Source organism: Tiliqua scincoides, chromosome 5 (assembly GCF_035046505.1).
Source record: "Tiliqua scincoides isolate rTilSci1 chromosome 5, rTilSci1.hap2, whole genome shotgun sequence".
In the NCBI taxonomy this organism is placed as follows: domain Eukaryota; kingdom Metazoa; phylum Chordata; class Lepidosauria; order Squamata; family Scincidae; genus Tiliqua; species Tiliqua scincoides.
The window spans coordinates 144,178,472-144,196,982 of record NC_089825.1 but is presented as its reverse complement, the minus strand read 5'-3'; the positions used below and the strand labels follow the sequence as shown (position 1 = coordinate 144,196,982).

Sequence of the window (18,511 nt, the reverse complement as noted above, 5' to 3'; positions counted from 1 at the left end):
AGCCCAATCCTATGTATGTCTACTCTGAAGTAAGTCCCACAGTGGTCACTGGGGCTTACTCTGTAGCCTGCCTGTAATGACAACCCCCAAAAAGAAATAATGAGATTTCCAGCCCTCTCCAGTGCCCAGTTTAATGATCTTCTCTTTCAAGCATATCAATACAAAGACCCACCTGGCTTTGCAAGTGCAAAATAGAAAACATTCCCCTTACCAGCTGAAGCCTCTTTTTTTGTCTGTTTTAGTGTGTGTGTGTGTGTGTGTGTGTGTGTGTGGTGCCTTCTGGAGCATTTGTTGTGCTCCAGCTCCATCAGATCAGGACCATTCTGGTGTCCTCACATTCCCCTTTGCCTGACCTGACTAGCAGCCAAGGCATGTCTGCCTACGCGGACCATGAGTAAACGCGACCGTGAGACTGCTTCACTTTCCATAGGACTGCAGTTGGGAGGGAGGGAGGGACCTCCTTCTCAGGTGGTTTGGGGGCTGCATTCATTGGATCAGGACCATTCTGATGTCCTTGGTGTCTTCTCAGCCTGCCCTGAGTCCTCTCAGTCCTTGCCTGGACTAAGGCAAGTTTGCCTACTTGTGAGTAAACGTGGTCACATGACTTCATTTTGGGCTCAATAGATGCAGCTGGGAGAGAGGCAGGGACCTCCTTCTCGGGTGTTTTTCGGGTTGCATTCATTGGATTGGGACCATTCTGGTATTGTTGGATTCCTCTCAGCCTGCCCTTTCCGACGGACTATGGGAAGTATGCCTACTCCGAGTAAACACACGATACAGCTCACTTTCACTTTCCATAGGGATCCATGCATTTTTCTTTCCGGTTTTTTGACCATAACTTTTGAATGAAAGGAGCTATTTCAATTCTGTTTCTGCATTGCACTCCACTGGCTGTTCCACATACAACGGTGTATGGCATGATGGGGTAGCTCTGAAAGCCACGATGTTAGCATATCACCCCCAGGGTGTGTCACCCCTCCTGGCGTATCACCAGGTGCGGCCCGCACCCCCCGCACCCCCTTGTGACTCCACTGCCTGTAGCTTCCTACTGAGCCTACAGAGGTGTGTGTTAGGGCAATAAGCTCCTGCTTCTCACCGAAGAAGTTCAATCAAAGTCCAGGTAACTGCTCTGGATAAGCTGAGGGAACAGCAAGGTATGCAAAGGAGACCTTCAGTCGATATAACAGAGGTGTTTGATGGCTCTCCCTTGTTGTATGGAGAATGAGTGGGAAAGTGGACATCATTCATAGGAAAAGGGAAACAATCCTTCAGAAAGAACTCACTCCTTGGAAGAAGATCCCAAATCTTCTTATGCTGAGGATACTCTGTGGTGGAGATACATAGTTTGATTAGAGACATAGAGAAATGGGCTTGTGATAGGCAAGTAGACTGCATGCTGATGTGCTTTCTTTCTGCCAAGGTTGCGGACATATAAGGAGTCCAGGACTGGCAGACAGTCAAAGAGGCCAAAAAGATCACAGGGGAAAAGACATGTCAACTATTTGGTACTGGGAACATGCTATTAGTTTCCCGATCAAAATACTGAAGGTGATTTTGAGTTGCAAGCAGAAATCAGGGAGGTTGATTTCTGTTATACTAATAATGAATGATTTCAATTGTTTTCACAAAAACGGAATAAATTCATATTAAAGCTGTGACAAAGAGACCAAATTCCTAGATATCCCAAATGACTGTGTCCTTCAGTAGTTGACTGGGAACCAACTCAAGGAATGGCAGCCCTGAATTTAATCTTATGTGGTTCCCAACACCTAGTGTAGAACATCACTGCTGGTGGAACCTCAGGGACTATGGCGCTCTCTAGCTCAACATATATGTAAAGGGAAGGTTTCCAGGGAAGTACAAAAGAGACACGTTTGACATCAACAGAGGGCACTTCTAAACAATGAAGGGACTAAGAAATTGAAGCTGAAAAGTAAAGCCAAGGGAGCTCTGGCATAGATTGAAGAGGGCAAAAAGTGTCTTCAGGCGCCTGGATGTTGGTGTAAAGCGGCCCCTCCCCCTCACCTCCAGAAGCATTTGGCGCAGCGGGAGCAATGCTGAGAAGACGCCTCTGCAGCCCTGAATGGCTCTGAAGGCAAAGGGGAGGGGCTGCTTTACACCGGCATCCAGGTGCTTGAAAACACTTTGTACCCTTCTAGCTACACCAGTGCAAGGGAGCCAAACCTCTCCAGAATGGATGGAGGTCATTTAAAACCACGGCAACAATAGCTCAACTAGAAGATATACCATCAAGGAGAAAGGTTCGACCAGAGTTCTTCAGGAACTTAGCCTGTGGCCCAGCAAAGCGGTGTCCTGGTGGCCATTTTGTGTGTATGATTCATGCAATCCTGGCATCCATATAGGCCGGCACATGAAACACTGCTTGTGCTAGTTGGCAGCAACATTTGTATTGGCATTTAGAGGGGCAGCACATAGGCACCAATTAAAAAGAATAATTAAAGCGTTGGTCTGTATCGATAAAGGGACCAACAGACAGTCTCTGCCTTTTGAAAGTTAGGACAATGGTGCAGGGGAGGAGAGATCAACTTCACTGTGGCTCTGTAATACTCAGCATCTGTGCCTTTTGGCTTCCATCTCTGCTGAGTTTGGAGCTCCACTCCTGGAGCCTTAGAGGCAGCCCTTACACTCAGGACTGAGTACTAGTGCACTGCAGGGAGGCTCAGTTCAGTGATCTTGAATAAAATGATCTCTGCTACTTTTGCTAAGAACGTAGAAAGAGCACTGTCAGAGCAGAACACAAGTCCACCTACTGCAGTATCCTGCTTTCCACAGTGACCAACCAGATGCCTTCAGAAAGCCCACAGGCTACCACTCTTGCCCCTCTCCCAGCAAATGCTATTTGGTGATATACAGACTTGAAGCTTGCAGCTGCCGTAGAAATGGAATGGCTCTTACAGCCCAGTCCTATAGCACTGGACTGCCAGGTGGACAACAACAGATGTGACCTCCGCTGTCATAAAACGGCTATCAATCAAACGTGCAGCGCTCTGTTGGCAGCCATTTTGTGAGCACTGTTGCAGCACTGGGTCCCATTAGGGAGAAGGGCGGGATAAAAATAAAGTTTTAGTATTTTTTATTATTATATGTCCAAGGAGATCCATAGGCAGCCCAGGGATACCTGGAGGAAGGTATAAATGTTGCATACTTGCCTCCTGTTAACTCTCAGGTCACTCCTACCACTGCTGGATTGGCACTGCTGGTGGGGATAGGATCAGGCTCTTGACACTTACAGGTTTGTACTGCAAAACGTGTGTCATGGAGGCGGCAAACCCTATACATGTTTTCCTAAGAGTAAGCCCTGCTGAGCACAGTGGGACATTTCAGACCATAAATACATAGAATTGAACTGTGAGTTCCATATAGTAATTGTTCATCATGTGGAGTATTTCTTTACACAAAGCTGTAACATGCTGGCTCCACTTCTGGAGTAACTTGTGACCCATCACTAAATGAGTAAGTCAACAGCCTCTTCGTCTTTTCTAGGGTGCCTTCCTGCTGGACCAGCCATGAAGATCAAGGACCCCACCTCTGCTGCCTGTGTGTTTCTCTTGTTTCTCCTTCTCCCTCCTGTCTCTCCAAAATGTCAAAAGGGCACAGCTGATGAATGCAAGAAGGCTGAATTTGTACCGGGTGGTGACTTTGCCGGTAAGGGTTTTGATATAAACACACTGGTGTCACGGAGATATGTGTATGAAGAAATAACTAAAGATGGGGAGTGCACCTTGTGTGAGAATCCCTTGCTGGAAGGGAAGCCACTCCAGAAGCTTCCCTTGATCATCACTGACTGGAAAGCCAACATTTTGTGCCAGGAGAAAGTGCAACACTCGGTTCACCAGTCACCCATTTCTGTGGCTGAGGCGCTGACAGAACTGCTAGTGAAAAATGACTGGAGGAATGAGCTGGATGTGAAGATCAGCCCCGGTGATAAGGTCCAGTGGGCTCTCGCAGGATCACGCTCTAAGATTACCCAAGAATGCGTAGAGAAGAGTTCAGAGGACAAGTATATTTTTCTTCTCCATCACTTCGACTGCTCATACTACAAGTGAGGAAGGCAAGAAGGGTTCAGGGTGATGGAGTGGGAAGTGGGCAGGGTTGGAGTTGGCTCACCTTGCTGGGTGGAGTTTGAGAAAATAAATAGAAACATGAATTATTGCCTTAGGGCAAGGCCTAGAAGAGGGGGGTGAAGGGGTAATTTGTACTCTAAGATCAATAAGGGGGCCCAGGAGCCAAAGGAGGGGGCCCAGAAATTTCCTGGGATCTTACCTTTTCCTGTCTACTCTTACCCTCATAGGATGCTGGGGACACTAGCATGAGTGCGTAGCTGCAGCTACTGGTAAGCCATATGTGCTGGGCTGAGAAATGCATACATGACACTCCTTAACAGTGACAAATCTGGGAGGAAATTAGCTTGCTACAATAGCACTTTTGCTTGAGGATCTGCTAACCATGAAGCAGTTGCAGACCCACCATTAGGTCCAATGGGGTTGAAGCCCCACATGCAAGCCACTAGGACCCCACGGAAGCCTCTTGTTTCCCAGAAGCACAGTTTATAGCGTCAGGGAACCTCAGGGAGGCTTCCCTGACGCAGTTGTGGGTTGCGCAAGGCTCCACGAGTCTCAGGTGAGTAGGGAGGCGGATATTTGCATGGGGGGCAGCGATAGCCTGTGGGGGACGCCATTGTGGACCTTTGCTCCAGGTGTGAGGCTGGGGAGGTTTGCTGCTGCCATGAAGGAGTGGATAGGAGATCAGGGGCACAGCTGCAGGACTATAGTGGTTGCAGAAGCAGATTTTGATATGCATAGGTCACTTTCCATTCTAGATGGAATCTAGCCTAAATATGATGGTGCTAATTTTCTGCATGATTTTCTGTATGTAAAAGATTTTGAGAGACTTAGGAAGTGTGTTTGGTTTTCCGTATTACTATATCTAGCTGCCAATGCCACATGGGTGGGTAGACCTGGGCTCCAAAGACTTTTCCAGTTGTCTCCACCCTACCCCCCACTCTATTTCATCCCTCCCTGCCCACATTCTGCTTGCCTGTCACCACCTTCTCCCACTCTGTTTCACCCCTCCCCTTTTGCAATGGGGCCCAAAAGAAACTTTGTACCCCCTGATAAAATTCCTCTCAGAGGCCCTGCCTTAGGGAAGGTGGTTCATTATTAGCAGGCACTAGCTTCTGGGCATACTATGAACTTTTCTTGTTCAACTGGCATACAGTAGATGTTCCCAGTTCATTGAAATGAAAATGAACCCAGGCACCAGCACTTGGCAACTAGGGTCTAAAAATTTCTGTGGTATTAAAACATTTTGACCCCTATTACGCGTTAATGAGCCATAGGCAAATGGAGGGGTAAAGAACATTACCCCAGCTGATTGATCTAATTTTTTTTTACTTTGGACAGTATAATAATAATAATAATAATAATAATAATAATAATAATAATAATAATAATAAACTAGGTATTTATATACTGCCTTTCTGGTCATCGGATTACTCCTCTTACTTTATTCAAGGCAGTTTACATAGGCAGGCGTTTCTAAATCCCTCAAGGGGATTTTTACAATCATAGAGTTTCTCTCTTTTAAGAACCAACAACATTTCAGAATGGATCTTCCTGGTTGGATCTCACTTCTGGCCTCCAGTTCTCCCACGCAGGCTGACAAGCAACTCCATCTCTCACATGGAGGGCAAGACACTTCTAGCTCACACCAAGAGCAGGTGGAATTACTCAGTTGGGCTTGTCAGCTGCTTTAAGATCTCACCATTCTCAGCCATTCAGGCAGCTGCCAGTGTCCTCAAACCGGCGACCTTCTGATGTTATCTTTGGGCTAACGGAGGCTCTACCCTCTAGACCAGACCTCCTGCCTTATTCCCGGAACCTTTCAGGCTGTTCAAGTCACTCCATTTTATGGCTGAGAAGTGCAAATGTCACATCCCCCAGGGTACTTAAAAATGAAAGCCTGGCACACGTTTTTAGGGTAAGGGACTGCACTTTGTAATCCACTTTAATTGAATCCCTTCAGCAACAGTTAAATAACTGTAATCAGCTATGGAACATAATGATGCATAAATGAGGTAAGCCCCAGTAGCTGCTATGGTGCTACTCAGACCTGCAATGGTGAAATTGATGGTGCGATTTTGAGCAGCACAGTGTCTGGAAATCAGGTGCTGATCCTCCCTCCGGGGTCTGATCCACCCTCCTCCCTTCCACCCCCCATTCCATTACATTCCCTACCTGCACCCATTCTGCCCTCACCCTGCCCCTCTGCCAGCCCAGGTGAAGCTTACCCAGTGGTGGACCTCTCCAGCTCAGTGCCCAGGGCAAAGGTTCACGATGGTGACCCCCTCCGCAGGCTGTTGCCACCCCCCTGCACGAAAATCCACCTCCCCACTCCTCTGAGGCTCAGGGAGCCTTGCGCGTCCTGAGCCCGCGTCAGGGAAGCCTCTCTGAGGTTCTCCAATGCTATAAGCTATGCTTCTGGAAAACCGGAAGCACAGTTTCCGATCCCATCGGGAGACTCAGAGACTTCCATGGGGTCCTAGAGGCTCACGCCTGGGGCATTTGCCCCATTGGACCTAATGGTAGGTCTGCAACTGAGCTTACCTGCAGGCCAGCATAGGCCTTTCCACTGGCAGAATGAGCCTCTGTGCTGCTGCAACATGCTTACAGCACATTTGCAACAGTGTGCATGCCCCTACCATTGGCACTAGGCCAGTTAGAATTGGGCTGTCAGTCATGTTTCTCAATTTCCATCATCTCTGGTTTCCTTCCGTTTCTGCTGGTTATTCACCAGGAATGGGAACTCAAGTTAAGTGACTCATGTCCGTGTTGCAAAAACACGTGTTTTTCACTGACTCGTGTGGACTCAAGTCATGTGTCAATGACGGGCAAAGACTCAAGCCTGGAGCTACTAACTTGGGAACTGCCATGGATTTGGGTGACTCAAGTCACCCAGGCATAGCTTGGGGGTGCTGCTTGCAGTTGCGCTGCTTCCGTGTCACCTGAAAGACCCCGTTTGCTGATCTGGAAGCTGGGCATTCGGTTGAGCGACCAGCAGCAGGATACAGTCAGGAGGCAGAGCCAGGGCTGCAGGTGGAGGGAAATGGTTATTTGTTTGTTTTAGGTTTGGGTATTGGGTTGCAAAGGTCAGTTAGAAAAGCAATGACTTGCAAAATGTGCTGTATGTGTCCAGAACACAAGAGAGGGGGGTGCTTCTTCTTGTCCTCCATCCATTGGAAGGAGAATTTGTCCTGATTTTGTGTCTCTGAGAAAGGGAGAGGGAGAGCCATTTTTGGCCACAGGGATAAGTGGTTTTTGCAAGCAGAGGTGGTGGGAGCAGGAGGTAGGGGAAGCCAGGGGAGGTGGTTCCTGGAGTAATAAAAGGAGGCACCCACACCTTGTGTGTTCATTCATTGATCAATTGATTGATCGATCGCTCCCAAGCAGCCATAGTTAGTCTCTCTCTCTCTCTCTCTCTCTCTCTGGGATATGCTTCTGCAGCAAGTGAAGCCAGCCTCTGTGCCTTCCTTTTTGGGGTGCTTTATTCTACTCAGGGATTGTGTTGTTTAAACAGATGCACACCAGTGCACAATGTTCCCCCAAAATAGCTTCCTTAGCAGCCAGTCAGCTAGGCAACTTGTGGGTTCCTTGCATCTCTGATCTCTCATCATTAGCTCCTCAGCCAGCCTAGGCTACTGTTCAATATAGTTCTTTCTTTTACAGCGCAATCCTATCTTGTGCTGGAACAGACAAGCCAGAAGGCTTGTGCTGTATCCAGCGCAAGATAGGGCTGCAAAGTGGCTCAGGTGAAGGTAAGGGAAAACCTTTCCCCTAATCCCCAGGTAAGCCGCTGCAGCCCCTATGGATCTCCTCAGACTTGTGCCACCTCTGGAGGTGGCACAAGTCTGAGGAGAGTGGAGTGGCTTTTAGCTGCTCTGTGCTGCTTGGGTATGAGGACTAGGATCTGGCATAACAGCCAGATCCAAGCCCAGTCGACTGCTCCCTGCCCCAGAACACCTCCCTCCTGCCTCCTCCCCGCCTTGTTGTCAAGAGATGAACCAAAAGCTGCCTTGCATTTAAATAGACAGTACTCCATAGCCAAAACTGAAGCCTGCAGCCTTCTGGCCCAGGAAGGTGATGTGACTCCGACCCTCAACATCTGGTCAGACTAGAGAATGCTTGGCTTCTTCAGGGTGATGGCACATGTGATCATAGACTTTGAGCTGAAGACCGGATTGCTTGCTTGCCAATGATTTCTGATGAGGCACACCAGCAGAAACATCTATGAGGTCTTTGAGGGGGTGTACACCTCTTTCCAAATCAAAAAGAAGGTGCAGTACATGGTGACAGAGAACGCGGGAAGCATGGTGAAGGCATTTACAGCAGACTTCCCTTCCCAGGAACTGGGCCTACAGTGAGGACAAGGAGCATGAGGCCAGCCTCTCCAAGGTAGAGGGGGGTGCCAGCGTGGAGAACATGGACCTCTGGCATGATGTAGAGGAGCATGTAGTTTCTTCCCTTGTGTAGCAGGCAGAGTTGGCAGACCCAAGCAGCCCTTTGAAGAGGCTGTCATGCTTTGTGCAGAGCCTCCAGTTCTGTGTGGGCAATAGCCTGAAGGAGGCCAAAATCCAGACTGCCCTTGCCAGGGTGTCAAAGATATGTGGTCTGCTTCGCACCAGCACTGTCTTCAAAGACACATTTGAGAGGATCTTTGGGGCCAATGTGAGGATTCTGCATGTCACCAGCATGTGCTGGAACAGCGCCACATCAATTCCTTCCTGGCTCTAGAGGAAGAGCAGCAGAGTTTGGTGGTGGACGAGGTGAGCCAGTCAAATTTGAAAATTTTCCTCAGGGAGTACTCTCAGCTGAAAGAACTGAGTGTGGTTCTGCAACCCTTTTCAGAGGCCACCCATGCCATACAGTCTGAGAGGGAGGTGACCATTTCCTTGGTGGTGCCCTTGCTGGTTGGACTCTTATTTCCACCTGCACAGTCTGCAGCTTCTCCGCCTGGTGCAGATGGTGGCTTCTGGAGCCTGGAAGCCCACTTTCGTGGCAATTATGGTGATTGCTGGTTTGATGCTCACACCACTGGGGCTGGGGATAAACTGCTCAAGTTGAACAAATACCTGTTCTTCATGGCTGCCGTGCCTGACCCCAAGTTCCATTTTCGGTGTCTGTGCCAAATTAGCAACCCAGAGGAAGACACGTCCCAGTGAGGGAGAAGGTGGATTCTGAACTCCAGTACTTCTGCAGCCTGCTTCTTCAAAATACTCTGAAGGGGTTACTCAGTGTGTGATGACCCCTGTGGTTCCAGGTGCCCCAATAGAGAACCTGCATCATCTCTTGTTCCTTTCTCTATGAGTACGCAGAGGTTGATGACACTGCGAATCCTGCCACCCCTCTGGCACAGTTTCAGACACAAGATACACTTCTACAGAGACCCAGGCAAGCAAAGCGCCAAGTGCCTTCCCATCCAAATGTTAGAGTTAAAAAAAAAAACACAACACTGCAAGAACCTCTGCCTGCTCAGTGCTGTTGCTCTGAGGCTGTTCCTGGTTCCTGCCAATTCTGCCCCTGTCGAGTGGGTCTTCATTTAAGGTGGAGTCTTCTGTTTTCTGCTTTCCTTCAGTCTTCTTTCAAGGCAGAAATCCCAATCAAATTAAAACTTGCTTCATTTCAAATTATTTATCTGTTTTATTTTATTTTATTTAGGGATCTATTTTAAAAAATTTTATGTCTGGTGGCCCTAATGGCCACAGCTGCCTTAGACAGTGACAGTATGCTATCCAGGGTGGAAACCTGAAGAACCCTTCCGGGGTTTATCAGGGACAAACCTGGCCTCATATATCCAGCTTCCTCCTCATGTACTTTCACTCATGGGGTCATTGGCAGAGCTGCCCCCTGGGGAGGGGAGGGAGTACATCACGCCTGCATGTTGTTTTCCCTTTGCTTTTACTTTTCTATTTCAAAATGGGAGGTGGAATCAAAATCCTGAGGACGTCTTGGGAAGGGTCATTCTTTCTCTTTCCTTCCTCTTCAGAAAGGCAGCCAGACCTGAAATGATTAGATGACAGGAAAATCAAATGGTCCAAAATAAAAGATGTGGAGCAGGACTTTACTCAGTCCTCCTGAAATATGTTTCACAGAAAATAGAGTTCAGCATCCACAATCTTCCCAAGTTTGGTGCAGATCCGTTGAGAAATAAGGGAGAAAGAGACTGAATTAAGCATTACAAGGTCAAAAATATTTTTTTTCTTTTCCTCCCTTAAAGTAAACAGGTGGGGAAGGTAAGAATGGCTAGACAGTGAGGCTGATTGAGGAATCCCAGTCAATTTAAAACTTGCTTCAATTTAAATTACTTATCTGTTTTATTTTATTTTATTTAGGGATCTGTTTAAAAAAATTTTACGTCTGGGAGGTCTGGTGGCCCTAATGACCACAGCTGCCTTAGACAGTGAATGTATGCTATCCAGGGTGGAAACCTGAGGACTCTTCCGGGGTTTACCAGGGACAAACCTGGCCTCATATATCCAGCTTCCTCCTCATGTGCTTTCACTCATGGGGTCATTGGCAGCAACCCTGCCTGGGCTGGAGCTCAGCCCAGGAACTCAGACTCATCAGCCAATGAAGTGTTCTTACATACAGAGTCCCCCTGCTTCCACACCTCCTCCACCCGCCCTTTCCCTGCTTTAAGCACTGTCCGTTCCCTCACCATTGCTTTGCTTCCCCCTACTTCCAGCATCATTGGGGTTTGCTTGCCCTAGTGGGGCTCACTCATTTTACCTGGCTGTCCTTCCAGGCCACTGGGGAGATCCTCAAGGCTGCAGCTATGCGCCTGAGCAGCCGAAAAGCCAGCTGGCCAGCAGGGGCAAGGTGACCAGTGACCGGACACCCCATGGCGAACCTGGAAGTGATAGCTGCATTGGGTTCTAGCTGGGGAGACCAGCAGAGCACCATCCAGCGGGCTTTGAGGTGGCTGAGCTGTGTTTCTGGGCAGACCAACTAGATCGCATTATTGAGCAGTGAGAATGGCCACTGCAGGAACAGGACTGATGGCTTCCCCTGGCTCCTAGGGGCTGCCTGTGGAGGCTAAAGGTAAAGGTTTCCCAAGACAATTTTTTAAACATAAAACCTTAAGGAAGGGGGTTTGAATTAGCTGAGACAGTGTTGTGTATTGATTAAAGGGTTGGACTCGAGAAAATATGAATATCTGGCTTTAGTTCAAATGCCCAATGACCGCAAAGCTCATGCGTGACATTAGGCCAGTTAAAATGTCTGAGTGTCACTGGGTATTTGTGAGTATAAAATTTGGAGTAGGGAGTATCTTGTATGCTCCTCTGAGCTTCTCATAGGAATACACGGAATTGATATAGAAAATGAAAATATTTTATATTTCCAATTCTGTTCCACAGAAGCAGTAGATTTAAAGGAGAGGAGATATTTATTTGCTTTTCTACCACCCTTCTTCCAAGGAGCTCATGGTGTACATAGTTCTTCCTCTCCATTTGTCCTCAAAACAGCCCCATGAGGTAGGTGAGGCTAAGGAATAGTGACTGGCCCAAGGTCAAGCAGGAAGCTTCATGGGTGAGTGGGGATTCAAACCTGGATCTTCCAGGTCTTACCTCTATACCAGTGGTTCTCAAACTGGTGGGTCGTGACCAAGTTCGTTTAATGTGTCTCTTTAAGGGGTGGGGGAAGGGGAGGGAGGCAGCAACGCGATCCCCCCTTAGTGATGCAGTCCTGGGGATTGTGTCACTGCCCTAGCCCCTCTCCCACAAGAACTTATTGAGGGAGAAAAACTTCCTCAAAGTTTGAGAAATGCTGCTCTATACCATGCTGGCTCTTGATATGTTACCTGTCTTGAGCCCCTCCCATCTTCCCAGGCTGCTGCAGTGTAGTCTGATGTAGAATCAGAGGCTGCAATCTTACACATATTGAGTAAGGAGTAAGTTTCAGTGAACACACTAGGAATTGTTTCTGAACTCAATGTGCATGCCTAGATTGTGCAGTAAATCAAGAATGGATCAATTCAATTCAGGGCTAGCCCACAGCATGCAGGGCCCTAAAGCAGTCTCTGCTGCATGCTATGTGCTGGCTAGGGACCAGGTAGTGACAGAGATGTCAGTAAAGACCTTTTATACTTATCTACACTACTACACCATGATTTCCAATTGCCCTACTTGGATCTTCACCAGCACGTTTGCTGGTGTAGAGCTGGTGCAGAGTAGGTCCAAGGGTGCATGTCAGGCCCAGGCTGGGATCATAGGACATCAGCACTATCACTGCCATTGAGGTCTACCCCCAGCCCTTCCTTGATACACTCCTGCCCTACCCCAATCCCTGCCTCAATCTTCCCCTGAAACACCCCCTCTGCTGACTTACCTGCTCCAGGTAAGTCTGTTTGTTTTCTGTAAGCATTTGTCTGGGGCCACCAGTGGCCCTGGCATGCACTGATTGAACACGGGTTCCATCAGCACAAGGCCTGCATAAGACTGAGCTGGTAAGCTCCACTTAGCTCAGGATAGCATTTACTGTGATGTTGATCCTTTATTATCCTTTGGGGAAGGATACTTGCTTACCAACTCACTTGCAAATGAATTTACTTCATATAGTTAAAAAACAGGATCAGATATCCTTGATTTCACAATGCTTGCCCAGGCATATATGCAGGAGAACAAACGTTATCCAATAGAAAGAGAATCTGCGTGTGTGTGCAAGAGCGTCCTCTTTGCTTACCTTTTTTGGGAGGCCTAATATCACAAATAGACCTCATTCCACACATTCTCTTAATTAACTCTTTACGTTTTACAAATAAGACTTTTCAGTAGGAGAACCAAGGCGAATCTCCTCCTGAGGTACTGACCAAGTGTGTTTGTTCAGTGGGACAAAATAGTTCATACAGCACAAGTATGTGAAGTACTTTTATGGCCTGTTCTTGGGCTCATCCCTTGCCCCAGTGGCATAGCTAGCGGGGGGCGGGGGGCGGTCTGACCCAGGTACTACCCTTGGGAGGGTGTAATACCACAAATGCCCCAACATCGCTAACATTGCGAAGGTTAGGAGTAACCCCATCATGCCATATACCGTTGGATGTGGAATTTCCAGTGGAATGCAATGCAAAAAACCAGATTGAAATATCTCCTTTCCATCAAACGTTATGGCAAAAAAATCAGAAACCAAAAAATGCATTGAACCCTATGGAAAATGAAAGCCATATCGCGCGTTTACTCGTGAGTAGGCGAACTTGCCATAGTTAGTTGGAAAGGGAAGGCTGAAAGGAATCCAATGACACCAGAATGGTTCCTATCCAATGAAAGCAGCCCCCCCCAAAACACCCAAGAAGGAAGTCCCTCCCTTCAAGCAGATTAATGTATTGAGCCCTATGGAAAGTGAAAGTAAGCCACACGGTCACGTTTACTCGAGGGTAAGCAAATGTGCCTTGGCTCTTGGTCAAGGCAGGCAAAGGGGAATGCAAGGCTAGCTGCATGGTCCCCATCTGTTGAAAATGGAGCTCAACAAATGCTCCAGTAGGCAGGCCCCCCCCCCAGAATAAACCAGAGGCGTGAGCTGGTAAGGTGGGCACTGGGGAGGGCTGAAAATCTTACTGATTTATTTGTGGGGGGGTGTTATTGCAGGCAGCAACCCCCCCCCCAAAGAATAAACCAGAGGCTTGAGCTGGTAAGGTGGGCACTGGGGAGGGCTGAAAATCTCACTGCTTTATCTGTATGTGGGGGGGGGGGGTTATTGCAGGCAGGCTACAGAGAAAATTCACTTGGTGAAACAGGGCTGGCTTCCCCTTATTTATCTGTTTCTCTTTAATTTAATTAGTATTTATAATTATTTTATTTTGCTTGATGGTGCCACTTCTAGCCATGACATCACTTCCGGTGGTTCCTGGACAGATTGTCATTCTAAAAAGTGGGTCCCAGTGTTAAAGGTTTGAGAACTTCTGCCTTAACTCAAAACAGGCCAATGAGACATTGGGGGGGGGGGGGGGTTGACACCCTAGTGACCAAAATTCTGGAAATCGTGGCTTTTAGGAATAATACCATCATGTTATATACCATTTGAGGCAGAATTTCATCCATTACTTGTGGGGAAATATTCACTGCATTTATTTTCTGGTCATTATTGTTATTCATTCCATGTCATGACTATTACTATCTCTGTTTCACCTACCTCACAGGGTTGTTGTGAGGACAAAATAAGGGGAGGAACCATGTACACCACCCTGAGCTGCTTAGAGGAAGGGTGGTATAAAAAGTGAATTAACAATATAATTACTAATTAATTAATAAATACTTATTAATAATTACTTAATTAATTAAGTCATATGGGGTGACAAAAATTTATGGGCCCCATGTGTCAAATGACCTAGCTACACTTCTGCCTTGCCCGTAACTAGTCTTCTAGTAACTTCTAGCTACAGCCTTTCTGCCACAGACCAAACCACCAAGCATATCTCATTTCTTTCTATTAATTCCCTTCACTTCCCCTTCTTGCACTCCTAAAACCTTCCCCTTTCCTCCTCCAGGTTCTTCTGGAAGCCCACTACATTACATCTCAGAACTGTAGTATTTTTGATAACTCAAAAATAGTATTGTGTAGACAAGCCCATAATAGGCAGTATTAATTCATTTTCTGGGTTTTGTATTCTGTTCTTCCTTTTGCAGGTTCCGTGTCAACAAACAAGTTAATACCCACTTTGCTGACCATATAAAGCTTCTCCCCGAAAATTATGACCCCAGCTCCAAGATGGAATATTTTGAACTAATTGGATCCTACGGGACTCATGTTGAAACAGAGCTTGACTTGGGAGTGCATGTAAGACTTGTGACACCCATTCCAATGTGTGTGGCAGTGCTGGAAGGCCTCAGCATCGCTCAGTTGAGCCTCTGCCTGGCAGTTGATGTGGGTATTTCTGTTGGTCTTGATGGAGTGACCAACAGTTCAGACTTCCAGTTGTGTAAGGAAAAGAAGAAGCACACAAATTTCTTCCTTCGGTTAAGCAGTGTGGCGATTTCGGGTGGTTGGATTCCTTCAACATCCCCCAAAGAGTGGCTAGAAAGTGCAAAATCCAGGCCCTCCTTGCTTTCCTTCTCCCTAGAGCCACTCCATACTATGGTGACTAAGACTGACCCTCGGAGAGAGGGCTTGCGGCAGGCAGTGAGCGAGTACGTGAGAGAAAACACTCTCTGGAGGAACTGCACCCGTTCCTGCCCAGCAGGATCCCAGCCTAGTGCCAGTGACTTCTGTTCTTGTGAGTGTCCCAATAATAACTTCACCACCTCCACATGCTGCGCACCAAAGCGAGGCCTGGCCAAGCTGACAGTGACAATCGAACGTGCTGAAGGCTTGTGGGGGGACCGCATCACACGTTCCGACGGCTACGTCAGTGTGTCCTTCAAAAAGAGGCGGAAGTGCACACACACTGTGTGGAACAACAACAACCCATCATGGAATGTCACCTTGGATTTTGGAGTTGTCCAGCTTGACAAGGATTTCAGCAAGCTGGAAGTGGAAGTCTGGGATCAGGACTTTGGATGGAATGATAACCTTCTGGGACGGTGCAAGCTGGCTGCGGAACCTGGGGCACCTGAGTCCCAAATCTGTTATCTGAATCACGGGCAAATGTATTTCAAATACTGCTTGGTCTGTGGTCACAACCTGGTTGGTTCTTCCTGCTGGGATTACTTTGAGCTGTGGCCTTACACTGATCCATATCATGATTATTATCATTATTAAGTATATCTGTATACTGCTTTCTGTCGAATATTAAATCTCAAGCCAGATTTAAAGCTAAACAATAAATAAAACAAATACATGAACTAAGATCATTTCATGTCAGAATAAAAGGGCAAAGCAGTCACTGAGAAGCAAAAGGCTCCCTGATGAACGAGCCACTGGAAGGTTTCAAGAATGACAGACATCAGTCATTTCCATGAGTGCGCAACCAACCTTCTTCCTCATTAGCCACTGTTTAATTTGCCAAAATTGCCGGTCAGAGATTCATCTCCCAAAGTTTATGGGACATAATACATTTTCTTACACCCCAATTCCATCCCCTGCCAGCAGTGCTAATGCAGCTGCACCAAAAAGACATGTGCTGCATCCAGCTGTGGGGGACACCCCAAAGGCAAATGGAAGGTAAATATAAAACATGTATATATACCTTTAAGTAAGCCCTGGGGCTACCTATGGGCCACCACTTTTGATGTATGTGATGGAGATGAGGGGGTCCACCCTGGGCAGTGAGCAGCTGAGCAGTCAACCATCCAGCTCCACTCTCCGCAGCAGGGATGCCCACTTCCCTCACATGTCCACATACAGCTGTGAGTGCTTGGCAGTTCTGCCAAAGTTCATTCTTTATCATTTGAGTTTCAAGTGCAATCTTCCTTCACCCAGCCAGTAATGACGCAAGGCCTTGGAAGCCACAAGCCATTATGACACATTATGGTTTATAATAGAGAAAATGTCCAAATGTTTACTTATGTTAATGAAACAAATGAATGAATCAGTTTAGAACAAAATGTTATTCATTTCACAAACAAATATGCTCAGCATTTCACAAAGACTCACAAAAAATCCATTTTGCTGTCTCTCAGTCTAAAGAGGCCTGCAACAGCAATTGCAAGCAGTCATAAATCAGTATTTCTTAACAAGCTGACAAGAAGATAAGGTTCAGAGTAAAAGAAGCTCAGCTGTCAAATTTAATTGGTGAAATGATATATGAAGACCAAATTGAACAAAGGAAAGCACATGTTAGATTTTAGAATATAATTCAACAGGTTTTCCCTTTTGAGCCAAATTTTTATGGGTGTTTATGGCCATTTAATTTAAAACGAATAATGCTTAAGAAATAGGAACATGTTATGTTTAAATATAAAGAAGGGCATTTCTCTGATCTTAGTCTGATGTAGGAAGTATAGGCTAACAGGCAGTATCACTAAGATGGCAGAGGAATGTGCCTCTGGCAGCCTGCCAGAGAGATAACACACACATCCTGCTGCCTAGACTCTATGTGGAAATAAGGGTGCTATAAGACATCCAAGTGTCTAAGTTGGAACTGAACAGAGACCATTTTAGATTCTACAGCAACATTCAAATAGATTTTCCTTTTGTTTTATTAGTTCCCTTTTGAACCAAAATATGCACTGGGAAGGCTAATACACCAAAAGTTCATGTTAAAGAGATCACAATACTTGTTTACTTAATAGTTATTGCTTAAGAGTGTAGATCAGGGGTGCTCAATACGTCGATCGCGATCCACCGGTCGATCGCGAGGCAAAATGCGTCAATCACAGGCTTCTCTCCCATCCATGCATCCCTGGGAGTGAGGCATCCCTGCGAGTGAGCTCCTGTTCATGCATCCCTGGGAGTGATGCATCCCTGGGAGTGAGCCCCGCCCTGAACCGGGCGCCCTCAATACGTCGATCGCGATCCACCGGGCGATCGCGAGGCAAAATGCGTCGATCACAGGCTTCTCTCCCATCCATGCATCCCTGGGAGTGAGCCCCGCCCTGGGAGTGACGCATCCCTGGGAGTGAGCCCCGCCCTGGGAGTGAGCTCCTGTCCAGGTATCCCTGGGAGTGAGCCCCCCCTGGGAGTGACACTCCCTGGGAGTGAGCCCCCCCTGGGAGTGATGCTCCCTGGGAGTGAGCTCTTGTCCACGCATCCCTGGGAGTGAGCCCCGTTGACTCTACTGGGGCTGACTCATGAGTAGACCTGGAAAGGAGCCGCTGGCAGGCGGGGAGTGAGCCCCGCCCTGGGAGTGACACATCCCTGGGAGTGAGCTCCTGTCCACGCATCCCTGGGAGTGAGCCCCATCCTGGGAGTGAGGCATCCCTGGGAGTGAGCCCCGTTAACTCTACTGGGGCTGACTTACCTTTCCCCTGTTTTTTGCACTGGTATGTATGGAGATCTGCCCCCCCCCCAACTTCCATCTGTTGGTTCTGTGTGCAAGGGATTTTGCACTGGTCTTGCTGTGATGTCTATATAGAGATCTTCCCTCCCCCACACCTTTCCCCTGTTTTTGCACTGGTCTGTATAGAGATCTGCTCCCCCCCACACTTGTATTGGAATCGAGGAAGATCTGGTGAGGAGGTAGATGTGGTGTCAGCAGTGGCCCCTTTAAGGGTAAGGCCTGGGCATCCAGCAGAGTGTGCTGCACAGCTGCAGCCACTTGAAGGCAATAGGGCCCTCAGGGATATAAGAGCACCTGAGGCAGGAAGGGCTCCACTTATTTATGTGAGTCAGCCTTTTCCTACATGAAGATCATTAAGTCCAAGTACCATTCCACCATGACTGATGAACATTTGGAAGTGTGCTTGCTAGCTGCAAGCGGGCTGGCTGTCAGCAGCTACTGTCCGGGCTATGCATCCTTGGCTGATTCACTTCAGTGCAAGTCATCAAAGTAAACTCAAGTAATTACAAAAAATGTTTATAGTTAATTATGTTGTGCAATATTGGCTCATGTGATTATGCAAGGT

The 18,511-nt window shown here is 47.5% G+C and overlaps 1 protein-coding gene across 1 annotated transcript; it reads left to right on the top strand.

Moving 5' to 3' along the window:
* The first annotated feature begins 3,527 nt into the window (after positions 1-3,527).
* LOC136654057 (perforin-1-like) lies at positions 3,528-15,767 on the top strand. Its single transcript, XM_066630918.1, has 5 exons — positions 3,528-4,063; positions 8,423-8,528; positions 8,768-8,842; positions 9,014-9,234; positions 14,696-15,767. Exons 1-5 carry the CDS (start codon positions 3,528-3,530, stop codon positions 15,765-15,767), a joined length of 2,010 nt encoding a protein of 669 aa, XP_066487015.1.
* The last annotated feature ends 2,744 nt before the right edge of the window (positions 15,768-18,511 follow it).